The 16,007-nt window shown below is 48.7% G+C and overlaps 1 protein-coding gene across 1 annotated transcript in view; it reads right to left on the reverse strand.

The window, feature by feature from the left end:
* LOC140361222 (tubulin-specific chaperone cofactor E-like protein) overlaps nucleotides 1-16,007 on the reverse strand; it is a 49,179-nt gene that overhangs the window by 13,120 nt on the left and 20,052 nt on the right. The window contains exons 5-6 of the mRNA XM_072446955.1: nucleotides 5,627-5,808; nucleotides 1,812-2,068 (exon numbers count right to left, since the gene is read on the reverse strand). Of these exons, the coding sequence (XP_072303056.1) occupies nucleotides 1,812-2,068; nucleotides 5,627-5,808 (439 nt within the window). The remainder of the gene's footprint in view (nucleotides 1-1,811; nucleotides 2,069-5,626; nucleotides 5,809-16,007) is intronic.

Genomic DNA, 16,007 nt, shown 5'->3' on the forward strand with positions numbered 1-16,007 from the left:
AAGGTGAGGAGCTCGGTCACATGGGGGGAGCTCGGAGTAGAGCCGCTGCTCCTCCACGTCGAGAGGAGCCAGCTGAGGTGGCTCGGGCATCTGTTCCGGATGCCTCCTGGGCGCCTCCCTCGGGAGGTGTTTCAGCATGTCCCATGCCTGAAACAGGCCAGCGTGTCCTGGGTCTTCCCCGGGGCCTCTTCCCGGGGAAGACCCAGGACACGCTGGAGAGACTATGTCTCTCGGCTGGCCTGGGAACGCCTCGGGATCCCCCCGGAGGAGTTAGAGGAAGTGTCTGGGGAGAGGGAAGTATGGGTGTCCTTGCTCAGACTGCTGCCCCCGCGACCTGGCCCCGGATAAAGCGGCAGAAGATGGATGGATGGATGCTACTGAATAAAAATGCTGATGCATTTTACACTTAATTTTGAATTCTGCACGTAAAAATGCGATTAATCGTGATTAATGTGATTAATCGCGATTAAAAATTGTAATCGTTGCCCAGCCCTACTTACAATAATACGCATATTGGCCATATTATCCTGTCATTCTTATTCATTGTTCAGTGCTTACTTTTCTACAGTGAAAAGTTCAAGAACCTACACTGTGAACAGCCTGGTGGAATACTCAAAAAGAATATAAAAAAAGTTTTAACACAGTTTAACAAGTCAACATTGGAGAAACCACGTTGATCCCTGTGTGTTCTGCAGCTCTGGAGGGCGAGGCAGTGGCGATGTCTGAATTTTACAGTTCCGGACTGGATTTGATTTCCAATCAATTCCTGAAACTTTGTGTGTCAGGTTGTCAAATGAGTCCTCGTGGAGTTCGTATTTGGCGAGTATTCAATAGATCCATGAGTACCACGCTGTTTTTCAGCAGATACTGTTTGTCGTCTCCTTTTCTCCTTTTGTGCTTGTCGTCTTGGCAAAACCAATCCAAATCTGGAACATCAGAGCAGCAGGCTTTACACAGTCTTTTCTCTGCTTTTCTCTCAAATCAATTAGTTGTTCTTTGCAAACAACGCGCCTTCCATGTGCCGTGGCTGTTGTTGTTAACGCAAGTTTGGAACGCGTGCGGCGTGTAGCTCAAACAGCGGCTCTGACGGTGACCCAGCGCACAGAATCATGGGATATGTAGTCATCTTCTTCTACCACTGAAGCAAACTCAGATCTAGTATTTGTTTAAGCAAATGGAGTTTAATATAGAGAGCAGACGAGGACGATATTGTGGCAGTATAGTTACATCCCCCACTTTCCTTACAAAAATATGTCATCTGAACATGAACAGTGCCAGTGTTGTTATTCCCAGCAGAACTACACTTTAATGCCAGTTTTGAATATAGTTTAGGAATTATTAAAAATGTGCGTGCCCACAGTTGACCTTGAGCCCTTTTCAGACAGGATTAGTTTCACTAGGACCTCTGGTGAATGACCAACGTAGTCTGTGATCGATTCATCCATGTCTGTTATTCAGTATACAGTTTCTAGAATACAGTTCCCTAGAATTAGAGGAATACCTTGTTGTGATTAATCATGAAATTAAGGCTTTAAACGTCACTGATTTAGTGAGGGAAAAAATACATAATGTGTCTCTTATAGTGTGTCTCTTATTTGTGATAAAGTGGCAAGTGACGGAATACGTTACAAAATACATAATGCAGGTTTTCGGTATTATGTAACTATTTCAAAGTATTCTTCCCGTCACGGTCTGTGGAAATGCTCACTGACAAAACCCCAATGTCATGGGATCATTTCAATGTCAGAGGTCAAACTTATCCCGTCTGAACAGAGCTGGTTATTAAAGTAAAGGTTGTTCTCTTTAGTGACCTGAGTTGTTGAGGTTAATGCTGCGCAGGTTGGGGAAGAGCCTCTGCAGCGCCTCCTTCTGATCGTCCACAGACAGCAGGCAGTTGTTGGCTAGGACCAGCGTGCTCAGGCATGGGTACATGAGGCCAAACTTCCTGACCTGGGCCCAGAGCTGGAGCTGGTTGTCGGTGATCTGCAGCAGGCGCACAGAGGGGCAGGGCGACCCCGAGTGCTCCACGGTGCTGAAGTCATTCAGGCACAGGAACAGCTCCTCTAGCCTAGGACAAACACACACATTACTGTTACCATGAGAACCATACAGTGTGAGAGGGCCCTACAAGAAAGAGTGTGCATTATTCAACTGTTATAATATTTGGTGACAATTTAAAGATGCACTAAATTCCACAGTATGGTAAGGAAGTCACAATATAAAATTTCAGTTAGGATTATTGACACATCACGACTTTACAATTATTGTTAAAACCATGACCAAACAAGAGTGAGCGTTCTCTTTATGAAAGTCCAAATTACATTTTAGAGCCTAGATTGAATTGAAAATCTTTGGTTCTTATTGGGACATGAATACCGGTAATCATAATTATTGATTACTTGAATAATCCTGACATCCATAAAGTAAGGTATTTAACCTGTTACCATCCACCTATTTTGCCCTGTGCACAATGGTTGGACATACCCAAAAGGCATTGCTTATTAAAAGAGGATCTTAAAGCCCACATGCAAGTGTGATGCATCATTAGAAAGCATAGGCCTTCTAGTTTCTGCAGATGTGCACATGTGCACATGTCAGGGCTTCAGAACTTACACTATAGAAGCCCAAACATAAACAAAACATCCTTTTTTTAGTCTCGCCTGAATATTGTCAATTTGTAATGGTCCTGAGCATGACATACTTCATTGTGTGCTTATGCTGTTCACTGTACATGTTGTTTATCTTGTTGACAACAACTGTGTAAAGTTTCAGATCTCTAGGAACAGCATTTTGGTGCCGTTGACCTTTTTGTATCAAAAAGAATATTCGGAACAAGTGATCCAAATATGTGCTAACTGTGCCAAACTGTTTTATTACAATTTTAGCTCCTCTATGATCATAAAACATACATTTTGATGTTTTGTAGGCCACTAATATCTATTAGAACTGCTAAAAATAATGTATGTGAAAATGTGTACATATGAGTTTACCCATGAATTTCCCATATAGAGGCGAAAAAATAAAAATAATAATAATATTTTTATTTTATTTTTGTATTGGTATAATAATACATATATCTAACAAAATGCGCGTCCAAAAGGCTAATAAAATCAGAAAATCTAGTCGCCTCCTGCCCAAAAATCTAGGCTCCGACTGCTTTACGCACGTGAATACAGACGATTCTGTGTGAATAAGGCCTTAGTCCCACCATTCTAAAGCTATTCTTATAGGCTAGAATAATATGTCAATCAAAATCTTCTACGTCACCGCTAGCATTAGCTAAGGGCTAAAAAAAAGATAGATGCGCGCGTCGGAAGCGACAATTTTTTTTCGTGGATGGTCTCATTCTGTAGCTAACAGTCTGAAGAAAAGATCGATGCCAAACACGATCTTATAAGTCAAACAGGTCATTTGTAATGGACGGAGAAATGCGCCGGACGAGCCTTCATCCTGAATATCATCAGAGAAGAAAACTTTGTTTACTTGACAATATCTCGAAATCGGATAAGTTCAAGAAAAATACAAGTGGATATTGTTTTTCTATGGTTCCTTATGGACAGACTGAGTACAAGAATGTACAGAATTAAAGCCGTTTCGTCCGTCATAAAAAGCAAACAGGTAGAACATGCGTTTGTAAAAGTTGAGACTTTCTCACAAACTATTGGCAATTGCTTCTTGGGGGCATATTAATCAATGACATATTCGTTTTGTTGAGAAAATAAGCTTTAAAATTATGTATAACTTGCTGGTATTAACCAGTGAAAGTGATGATGTAAGAGAACATTTGAGATATGGAAAATGCTCGCCGGCGCGCAGGTGGATGGTAACAAGTTAATATATATTATCTTGCATCTGCAGTTTACTATTTGTGCTAGAACAGAACCACATGCATGTATTAATGACATAAGTATAAGAAGATCAAAACATTGATTTATTAAACCCTAGAAAGTGAAAAGTAAAATATTATGCAATAATTCCCATTTTAAAATTTGTACATAAAGATTTTATGATTAGTTAATGTCTTTGGGACACAAAAGGCACAGATTTTTGCGAAAGTGAAACTTTAATCTAGCATTTTTAGTAAAAAGATATTGGAGCAAAAATCTCTTTTTCTGTGTTAAAATTGAATATTTGACAAAGACTTGGGGTAAAGTACTCAGATCTAAACTAGAACTTTTATCCTAAATAAATTCATAGTACATATTCATCAGTGTACCTTTTTATTAGTCTATCTACATACACAAATACTTGCAAAAAAGATTTTGCAATTACTGATACTGTATGCTCTATTGGTATATTTGTACGTTTTTCTACACTGCAGTTTATTGTTTCCCTAATTATGTTCTTTATAATTATCTATTAAGAACATCAAACAACATAATACACATAAAGCTTATCAGTTAAAATGTCTGCCACTGCTAAAAACACCACAAGAGGGTGTTACAGTTCAGTGTTTAAAGGACTTTGAGACCAGTGCATCTCACACGCACATATTTATGGACTAAAAATCCCAATACAAATCATGGATCTCACATTAAACAGCAAACGGACTGGATTTTTCTACTTTTTGCCTGTGATGGTGACTCAAGCTAAGGTTAGCAGCTAACGCTAGCGACTTAGCAGCGAAACGGTTTATTTATTTTAAGTGTTTCTCAAGTCAATAGTGCGTTTGTACAGTTTTTCTGCTTAATTCAGTCTGTTGTGTCCAGTTAAAGACCTGACGCTGTAGTATTAATGATTCCCGCAATACATTGTGGACTATATTAAGCAGTCTAGTGACCATCACTGGACACTACTGTTCAAGGTGCATTCAAGGGACATTTTGAGTGCACTAGTTTTTCACCTGTTGGACATTCGGACAGCGCTACAAAAACGGCGTGAGCCCTAAATAGTGCCCTCTGTAGGGAAGAGTGTGGACATTCAGACGCAGCCTGGGATTAACCTCAGAAGATCGCAAAAGAGGAAAAATACAGGTGTTTTAGTCAAAGTAAAAGCGCTCGGACACATGTGAGAGATATCAGAGCCCGGTTTGAACACTATTGTATTTAACAGCATTTATGAAAAAGGAAAAGTAATTGGATACATTTGGCCAAATCCTGATTTGAGGTTTTCGTTGACAAATACTCAAAGAAATGTTGACTGTGTTGAATGTTAATTTTATCCACTAAGAGCAGGACAGGAGCATGACAGGACCAGGACAGGAACGGGACAGGGGCAGGACAGGAGCAGGAGAGGAGCAGGACAGGGGCCTGACAGGAGCAGGACAGGAGAAGGACAGGAGCAGGACAGGGCAGGACAGGGGAATGACAGGGACAGGAGCAGGAAAAGGGCAGGACAGGAGCAGGACAGGAGCAGGGGAATGACAGGGACAGGAGCAGGAAAAGGGCAGGACAGGAGCAGGACAGGACAGGGGAATGACAGGGACTGGAGCAGGAGCATGAAAAGGGCAGGACAGGAGCAGGACAGGGGCAAGAGCAGGGAAAGGGCAGGACAAGGGCAGGACAGGAGCAGGACAGGGGATGACAGGGACAGGAGCAGGAAAAGGGCAGGACAGGAGCAGGACAGTAGCAGGACAGGGGATAGGAGTAGGACAGGACAGGAGCAGGACGGGCGTGTGTGTACTCACTCGGGTGTGTGTCGCGTGAGCGTGTGCACCGTGCTCCAGCTGATGCGTGTGTTGATCAGCACCAGCCTCCTGACCCTGCAGAAGCTCTGGGCCAGAGAAGGCTCCAGCTGGGCCCCGCACAGAGGGTTCATGCTCAGGTTCAGGAAGTCCAGGTTTGGGATGTTGGACACAACAGTGGAGATCTGACCACAAACACAACACATGTCAGGACAAATGCTCGACATTCAAACCATCGGGCAAGATGGTCACTTTCCCGTTAAAACAAATTTGATATTAAGATTAAAATGTTTCAAATATGAACAGGCCAATAATAAACAATAATTAGATAATGTTCAGAAGTCCCTTATGATGACAAGAAAATCAAGGCCAGTTACATTGCCCGGATTGACGTCACCGGGGGACCCCATCCTGGAGCCAGGCCTGGGATGGGTGCTCGACTTCGAGCGCCTGGGGCCCCACGGGGCCCGGCCGGGCACAGCCCGAAAGAGCGACGTGGGGCCCCCCTCCCGTGGGCCCACCACCCGCAGGAGGATCCATAAGGGGTCGGTGCAAAGAGATCCGGGCGGCAGTCGACGACAGGGGCCCCGGCGACCAGATCTCCGGACACAGAAACTAACTCTGGGGACATAGAATGTCGCCTCGCTGGGAGGGAAAGAGCTTGAGCGGGAAGTTGAGAGGTATCACCTAGATGTAGTCGGCCTCACCTCCACGAACAGTTAGGACTCTGGAACCCATCTCCTCAAGAGGGGCTGGACACTCCACTTCTCTGGTGTTGCCCGCGGGCAGAGGCGACGGGCTGGTGTGGGCTTGCTTATAGCCCCTCAGCTCAGCCGGAACATGTTGGAGTTCACCCCGGTGGACGAGAGGGTTGAGCCCCCAACGCCTTCGGGTGGGGGGACAGGTCTCTCACTGTTGTGTCGGCCTTTGTCGGCCTTCTTGGAGTCCTTGGGAGGGGTACTGGACAGTGCACCGACCGGGGACTCCGTTGTTCTACTGGGGGACTTCAACGCCCACGTGGGCAATGACAGTGACACCTGGAGAGGGGTGATCGGGAAGAACGGCTTCCCCGATCTGAACCCTAACGGTGTTCAGTTATTGGACTTCTGTGCTAGCCACGGATTGTCCATAAGGAACACCATGTTCAAGCACAAGGGTGTCCATCAGTGCACGTGGCACCAGGACACCCTAGGCCGGAGGTCAATGATCGACTTTGTTGTCGTTTCATCTGACCTCCGGCCGCGGCCATGGAGGAGGACTATCGGTCGGCCCCAAAGAAATTCTGGCAAACCGTCCGGCGCCTCAGGAGGGGGAAGCAGTGCTTCACCAACACAGTTTACGGTGCGGGTGGAGACCTGCTGACCTCGACTGGGGATGTCGTCGGACGGTGGAAGGAATACTTTGAGGACCTCCTTAATCCCACCGTCAGAGGCTGGCTCGTCCATCACCCAAGCTGAAGTCACTGGGGTTGTTTGCAAACTCCTCGGTGGCAGGGCTCCGGGGGTGGATGAGATCCGTCCTGAGTACCTAAAGTACCTGAATGTTGTAGGACTGTCTTGGCTGACACGTCTCTGCAACATCGCGTGGCGGTCGGGGACAGTGCCTCTGGACTGGCAGACCGGGGTGGTGGTCCCTCTGTGCAAGAAGGGGGACCGGAGGGTGTGTTCCAACTACAGAGGGCTCACACTCCTCAGCCTCCCCGGTAAGGTCTATTCCAAGGTACTGGAGAGGAGAATCCGACCGATAGTCGAACCTCGGATTCAGGAGGAGCAGAGTGGTTTTCGTCCTGGTCGTGGAACACTGGACCAGCTTTATACTCTCCATCGAGTGCTCGAGGGTTCATGGGAGTTTTCCCAACCAGTTCTCATGTGCTTTGTGGATCTGGAGAAGGCTTTCACTCTGACTCCCATTTAGCGCCTTTAGCCTGTTTTCTATTTCTGCCCAATCAAGCTCCTTTGTTCCAAGGAATCTTCCTGCAGCTTTAGCAATGATCCTGATCCTTTCAGTTCCCCTTTGAGTTTGAGCAGCACAGTTTATAACATAGAGTACAGAGTACAAAATCTTCTCTATCCACAACAAAAGGTATTCTTCATAATTTTGGAACCTCCACACTTGGAACCTTCACACTTCTTGGGAGCAACATATAGCTTCTCTCATTTTCGCTCTGGCTGTGAGCAGCGTTGGCTTCTCTCACTGTATTTACGTTAACCTTGTTACTTGACACTTTCCTGACTGCATCCGCATAGGATATACCTTGAGAGACCCTGATTTTTTGCACCTCAGCAGCTCTTTTGCTAAACCTGCATCCCCGTAGGCAGAGCTATGTTCTTCCCCAGTTACAGCACTTCAGTTTTGCTCCTACGTCACACTTCCCATTTACCACACCTTTGCTTCCCTCTGCAGATCGCTGCAATATGCCCAAAGCGCTGGCACTTAAGCAACGCAGGGGTGGCGGAACATATGGCCTGACGCCATAGCACATGTACCCAATGAACACCTTACTAGGCAGGCATTTCCTTTCAAGTGTTACCATTACCGACAGGCTGTCACATCTTTCTCCAAACCGGGTTACTTTCAACCGCCTAGCGTCCACTACCTTAGCTCCAGTTAAATTCTCCTTTATGTCATCCACAGTCACCGCCTCGTAGGGACGCCTGTGATAACTCCTCTTTCCATCCACACTTTTAATCCCAATCGCTTTCCTTTGCACATAACCAGCAGCGAGCCATCCCTAAGGACTCTCGCAGCTGATTTCTCCCACCACCTTATATAGACTCTTTGTCAACGCAAACGGATTCCACTCCTTAAAGGACGCATTATCCTGTGTAAGCTTTATGATCACCTTACACACTTTGCTCACATCCCCGATATCAGTAGCTTCATCCTGCTGCTCACTTCCAGAATCCTCTGACAAGCTAGGGGACATTTTCCGTTTCCGTTTTTGAGACTCCTTCTCCGGCTGCTTAGCGGCTTGAGCAGCGGTGTTGGTTGAACCAGCAGCGGCCACCTCCTTCTTGTTTTCCGCCGCCTTCAGGGCCTCATACGGGTCGGTCTCATCGTCCAATAGCTGGTCGAACCGGTTGGTCATGACGCAGGCAAAGCATAGACATTGGCTCGGCCTGTACGGGGCTGTCACCACAGGCGACAGGTGACAGGTCAGGTCCCCAGCTGTCCCCAGTTTGTTTAATCTGAAGTTGTGTAATATAGTTTAGTTAGTTATAGAGTTGGGGTCTGTTGAAGAATGTGCCGAGGATGAGGAGGAAGAGGATGTTCTAACGTGCTTTGACCTCATGGGCTTTGAAACACCAAAGTAATGGAAGAAGAACTTCTAAAGAATACACAACACATCTCAACAATAGAGAGGATTGTTTTGTAGTCCTCAGACTCTGTCGTAGTCCGTAAAAGTACTCCTTCCATTGCTTTGGTGTTACAAAGCCCATGAGGTCATGATATGTCTTTGTGACTAGAATAGTTGTTGTTGTTTCAGACAACAACCGGCTTTATTCCAGGGAGACTCTTCTTCATCTTCCTCTCCTTCTTTGACGTTCGGTGCTTCCACCGTACAGCTTTATTCTTTAGGCTTCATTCTACAGGCTTTAATATTTCCACTGATGTCGCTGCTTGGTAGCCGTGCGTCTACGAGACTGGACGAGGACAGGAGACCACCCCCACCCCCATCTCGTCACTCTGATCACTCTGACTCCCCAAAAGCAGACCCCCATCACTCCGACTCCCATTTAGCGCCTTTAGCCTGTTTTCTATATCTGCCCAATCAAGCTCCTTTGTTCCAAGGAATCTCCCTGCAGCTTTAGCAATGATCCTGATCCTTTCAGTTCTGCTTTGAGTCTGAGCAGCACAGTTTACAACATCCACCATAAAGAGTACAAAATCCTCTCTATCCACAACCAGGGTATTCTCATTAATTCTGGAACCTGCACACTTGGGACCTCCACTCTTGAAACCTTCACACTTCTTGGGAGCCACGCTGGCCTTTCTCATTTCGCCCTGGCTGGGAGCAGCGCTGGCTCCTCTCTCTGTATTTACTCTAAACTCGTTACTTGAAACTTTCTTGACTGCATCTGCATAGGATATATCTTGAGAGACCTTTATTTTCTGCACCTCAGCAGCTCTTTTGCTAAACCTGCATCCCCCGTAGGCAGAGCTATGTTCTTCCCCACAGTTACAGCACTTCAGTTTTGCACCCACGTCACACTTCCCATACTCATGATCTCCTGCACATTTACCACATCTTTGCTTCCCTCTACAGACCGCTGCAATATGCCCAAAGCGCTGGCACTTAAAGCAACGCAGGGGCGGCGGAACATATGGCCTGACGCTATAGCACATGTACCCAATGAACACCTTACTAGGCAGGCACCTCCCTTCAAGTGTTACCATTACCGACAAGCTGTCACATCTTACCCCAAACCGGGTCACCTTCAAACGCCTAGCGTCCACCACCGTAACTCCAGTCAAATTCTCCTTAACTTCATCCACAGACGTCGCCGTAGGGACACCTACGATAACTCCTCTGACCGTGTTTCTTTCAGCATCAGACACAAGAATGTCCTTTCCACCCAGACGTTTAGTTCCAATCGCCTTCCGTTGCTGAGCCGCGTCCTTGCACACGACCAGCAGCGAGCCATCTCTAAGGACACTCGCACTCTTGATCACTCCCACAGCTACAGTTAGGCTCTTTGACAATGCCACTGAATTCCACTCCTTAAAGGATGCACTATCCTGTGCAAGCTTTATGATCACCTTACAGTCTCTGCTCTCACCCCGGATATCAATAGCTTCAGCCTCATCCTGCTGCTCATTCCCAGAACCCTCGGACGAGCTAAGGGACTTTTTACGTTTCCGGGCACGTGCAGGCAGAAAAGGCTGCTCCTCCACGCCGTCCAGAATGTCTTCCATCCCCGATCCACTCTCCTCCGCCATCTCCCGTCTCTCCAGACCGGGTGTTGAGCAAGGTCTCCTCCGGGAGTTCAATCTGCGGAACGTTCTGGCGATCCAGTCACAGGGTTTGTGTCAGGCTGTGGTTGCTTACTTATGTAGCACAGGGCTGGGTAAACGTTTATAGAGGTGGGGGGTGTTGGAGACTGAGCCGAGGATGAGGAGCAAGAGGATGTTCTAACGCGCTTGGACTTCATGGGCCTAGAAACGCCAAAGTGATGGAAGAAGGACTTCTAAAGGATAAAACGACAAAGACGTCCCATGACCTCATGGGCTTTGTAAAACAACAAAGACGTCCCATGATCTCATGGGCTTTGTACTTCCAAAGCACCGAACGTCAAAGAGGGCGAGGAAGGTGAAGAAGAGTCTCCCTGGAATAAAGCCGGTTGGTCTCTGACACAACAACTATTCTAGTCACAAAAACACATCATGACCTCATGGGCTTTGTAACGCCAAAGCGATGGGAGGAGTACTTTTACGGACTACGACAGAGTCTGAGGACTACGAAACGTCTGAGGAATAAAGTCTGGCGGTAATGCAACACTCGGATGCCAACCGCCATAAAACAACAACAACAACAACATTGTTTAATACACAAAATGTCTAATGCTGAAGTAACAACAACAACAACAACAACAACAACAACACAACAACGAACAATACCTCGTGCACTTGGATGCCAACTGCCATAAAAAACTACAACGACAACAGTTTGGATATTACGGCAACATAGAGGAACGCCTCGGTCCGTATGACGGGGAAGAAGAAGAGGAAGCGTGACCTGGTCGGTGACGATATGAACAGCGGGGAGGACTCCCCTGGAGCCACTGATCCTGTGCAGCGTAGGGCGTCTTCTTGCTCGTCTATGGAGGGCTCTCTCAGTGAGGAGCAGGGCGGGGGGGTTGCAGATGTCGGGGATGTGAGTTCAGAGTGTAAGGTGTTCATAAAGCTCGCGCAGGATAATGCGTCCTTTAAGGGGTGGGATCCGATGGCGTTGACAAGGAGCCTGACTGTAGCTGTGGGAGTGGTCAAGCATGCGAGTGTCCTTAGGGATGGCTCGCTGCTGGTCGTGTGCAAGGACGTGGCTCAGCAAAGGAAGGCGATTGAAGCTAAGTGTCTGGGTGGGAAGGACATTCTTGTGTCTGATGCTGTAAGAGGCACGGTCAGGGGAGTTATAGTAGGCGTCCCTACGACGACATCTGTGGATGACATAAAGGAGAATTTGACTGGAGCTAAGGTGGTGGATGCTAGGCGGTTGAAGATGACCCGGGATGGGGTAAGGTGTGACAGCCTGTCGATAATGATTAGATTTGAAGGTGGGATCCTGCCTCGTGTGGTGTGCGTTGGGTACATGCGCTATGGCGTACGCCCATATGTTCTGCCGCCCCTGCGTTGCTTCAAGTGCCAGCGCTTTGGGCATATTGCAGCGGTCTGTAGAGGGAAGCAGAAGTGTGGTAAATGTGCAGGAGACCACGAGTATGGGAAGTGTGACGACGGAGCAAAACTCAAGTGCTGTAACTGTGGGGGAGAGCATAGCTCTGCCTACGGGGGATGCGTGTTCAGCAAGAGGGCTGCGGAGGTGCAAAAAGTTAGAGCCTCTCAAGGCATATCCTACGCGGATGCGGTCAAGAAGGTGTCTGGTAGTCAGGTGACGGTGGATGCAGTGGGGGCTGCCAGTGCTGCTGGTGTCCTAGGCGACAGGGGAGGGGGCAGCGTTGCCCGCAGCCAGGGGGAGGTCCCCACTGGGATGCCCGTGAGTGTGGCTTCCACGGGCAGAGGCCCTGTGGGTGCGGAGGATGTACTGGTTGTGAAGAGGAAAGATTTCTTCCTCTTTATAGTGGAAGTGATTAACTGTACTGGGCAAACCAAGAAGAGATCCGAAAAGACTAAGATCATCGCTAAGGCTGCAGGGAAGTACTTTGGAGCTGGGGGCCCCGAGTGGACGGAGATAGAGGATGCGCTGCGGGAGGGCGCCCTGCCCCATTCTGGCAGTGGGAGTGGGGGGGCTCCCGATGCGCCGTCAGGTTCCGGGGGCTCATAATGGCGGTGGTTGTCTTGCAATGGAATGCGCGTAGTCTTCGTGCTAATGGCCAGGAATTTAAGCATTTTGTCTCTACCTTGTTGAACAAGCCTCACGTTATGTGCGTGCAGGAGACTTGGTTACGACCTAGGTGGGGTTTTGGGATACAAGGGTATGTGTGTGTTAGGAATGATAGGGAGCAGGGTAGAGGCGGAGGTGTGGCTGTGTTTGTCCGAGATGACCTAAATTACGTTGTTGTCAGTGTGAGTAAAGCGCCGGAGGCCCTGGCGGTGAGGGTCTGGCTGGGTGGTGAAGCTGTTACTGTGGTTAACCTTTATAATCCGTGTGGTGAGTTAACGTTAGAGTCCTTACATAGTATCGGTAAGGATGTTCGGGGAAAGGCCGTGTGGTGTGGGGATTTTAATGCGCATAGCGCTTTGTGGGGCGGTAGTGGTACCGATAGGTATGGGCAGGTGGTAGAGGGTTTTATCAATCAAAGGGAGTTGGTTTGTCTGAATGATGGGGGTGGGACCCGCTATGATATGGGGACCGGTGCGGAAAGTGCAATAGATCTTACACTTGTGTCCAAGGAGTTAGCTGGTGTTTGTAGTTGGGAGGTTCTTGGTAATCTTTCTTTTGGTAGCGATCACTATCTAGTCCGCACCGTGATTGGCTTTGGGAGCTGTGTGGTCAGGGGGACGAGGATCCAGAGGTGGCAGTTGGCAAGGGCGAACTGGGGGGCTTTCCTGAGGAAAGCTGATGATGGTTCTAGGGTTCTGCAGGAAGGAGGATTGACTCAGGTGGATGATCTCAATAGTGCAATTGTCTCGCTCATCACGCAGTCAGCGGTAGGCACGATTCCTAAGAGTGGTGGTAGTGGACATAGGAAGCGGGTGCCGTGGTGGACTGAAGCATGTGGTCATGCTGTTAGGGCGAGAAATGCGGCGTTTCGCCGGCTAAGGGTTGCCCACACTGAGGGTGCCCTCATTGACTACAAGAGGGCCCGCGCTGTTGTGCGGAAAACTGTGAGAACGGCCAAGAGTGCCTATTGGAGGCGGTATTGTTCCAAAATTGGGAGAGAAACGCGTCTCGGGGATGTTTGGGGGATGATTAAGCGGATGCATGGGGTTGAGCGCCGTCGTGGGACCCCGGTCCTAATACTGAATGGTGTTGAAGCAGTCAGCGACGTTGACAAAGCTGAACTGTTGGCCAGCACTTTTGTGTCGGTGCACAGCTCTGACAATCTCTCACCTGCGGAAAGGCACTACAGGGAGAGTACTTTGGCCCAGAATTCTGAGCTGATTGGGCACCAGCCTTCGACTCAAGATGACCTTGACCTTCCGTTTAGTTTGTTTGAGCTAAGGAGAGCACTTTCTAAGGCGAAACAGACAGCCCCGGGTAAAGATGAGGTGTGCTATGACATGCTCTCTCATTTGACTGATGACACGCTTGGGCTAGTCCTGGGTCTTTTCAACCGTGTTTGGGATTCAGGTTGTGTTCCATCTGCGTGGAAACAGTCTACGGTGGTGCCGGTTCTGAAGCCGGGTAGGCCAGCGTCTGACCCTTCAAGTTATAGGCCGATTGCCTTGACGTCGCAGCTCGGGAAAACGATGGAGCGCATGGTTACCGAGCGGTTGGATTACTTCTTGGAGAGTCAGGGTTTGCTTCCCGCGCACCAGAGTGGTTTCCGTAGGGGCAGGAACACCATGGATTCCGTGTTGTGTTTGGAATCTGATATCCAGCTGGCCAGGGCTCAGAAAGAAAAGGTTATTGCGGTGCTCTTTGATGTGGAGAAGGCGTACGATATGGTTTGGAAGGATGGGCTCCTCATTAAGCTGCGGAAGTGTGGTGTGAAGGGTAAACTGTTTAACTGGGTCCGGAGCTTTCTGTCTGGCCGGCGTATCCAAACCAGAGTGGGCGCTGCTTACTCTGGGGTCTATGGGGTGGAGAATGGGATCCCGCAGGGGAGTGTGTGTAGCCCTATCTTGTTCAATGTTATGATTAAGGACATCTTTGACGACGTGGATGGGTCTGTTGGGAGGAGCCTTTATGCTGACGATGGCGCTCTATGGGTGAGAGGGAGGAATCTCCGGTTTTACGAGGCGAAACTGCAAAGGGCAATACAGCAGGTGGAGCAGTGGACCCTGAAGTGGGGGTTTAAACTGTCCGTACGGAAGTCTCAAGTGATCTGTTTCTTCAATGGACATAGGGACGTCTCCCTTCGACTGCATGGGCAGGTGCTCAAACAGGTCAGGGAGGTGAGGTTCTTGGGGGTCACCTTTGACGAGAGGCTTAGTTGGCGTCGGCACATTGATGAGGTCAGTGGTAAATGCAAAAGGGTGAATAACTTGCTTCGTTGTCTATCCGGCCAGGACTGGGGGGCCAGCAGAAGGTCGCTCCTGGGTATTTATCGGGCCGTCATGAGGGCGGCTATTGATTATGGCTGTATAGCCTACATGTCTGCGGCTGAGACTAACTTAAAGAAGCTTGATGTGGAGCAAGCCCAGGCCTTGCGCATCTGCTGTAGGGCTTTTAGGACCTCCCCTGTCTCGGCGCTGCAGGTTGAGTTGGGGGAATTGCCGTTACGGCTCCGGAGGCTAGAACTTCTGTTGGCTTACTGGGTGAATGTGCAAGGTCATACAAGCTCTCACCCGGTGAGGGACTTTCTCAGGGTTGATGGGGGGCAGAGTGAGGCTGGCGGTATGATTTTCAGCCAGGTAGGAAATGCGAAGGCGCGGCTTGCGGGGGTTGGTGATCTGCGTGTGAGCCCGTCGGTGGCTTTGTCTGCTATAGCTCCGTGGAAGTTTGTCCCGGCTCCTGTTGATGTTAGCTTGCATGGCAAGCTTAGAGGAGTCGCTGGGAGGGCACCGCAGTTTGCCGTTCAAGCGCTCATCGATAAGCACTCAGGTGATGTGTTTATTTATACCGACGGGTCTAGGGATCCTGAGAGTGGGCGTACTGGCGCCGCTTATTTTGTGCCTGACCTGGGGCTAGCGGTCAAGAAGAGGTTGACAGATCGCCTTTCTGTTTTCACGTCGGAACTTATAGCGATACGGTTGGCGTTGGAATGGGCGGAATCTGCTTTGCAGTGTTGCGGCATTGTGGTGGCCTCTGACAGCCTTTCTGCATTGCAAAGCATTAAATCTGGGAAATCGGATTGCAGACAGGATGTGTTGAATGGCATCTTCTGTCTGATGCTCTCCCTGTCCAGGAAGGATGTGAGGGTTTCCTTCATTTGGGTCCCTGCGCATGTGGGGGTGGATGGTAACGAAATGGCTGATGCACTGGCTAAACGTTCCCTTCGGCGGCCATCAATTGATGTGGCGGTTGAGTTAAGCAAATCTGAAATCAAGCCTGTTATCAAGAGTCATGTGGTCGGCCTTTGGCAGGAATTTTGGAGCCACTGTG

Source organism: Eucyclogobius newberryi, unplaced genomic scaffold (assembly GCF_026437365.1).
Source record: "Eucyclogobius newberryi isolate DKJ021-1_F unplaced genomic scaffold, fEucNew1.0.hap1 SCAF_15, whole genome shotgun sequence".
Lineage (NCBI taxonomy): Eukaryota > Metazoa > Chordata > Actinopteri > Gobiiformes > Gobiidae > Eucyclogobius > Eucyclogobius newberryi.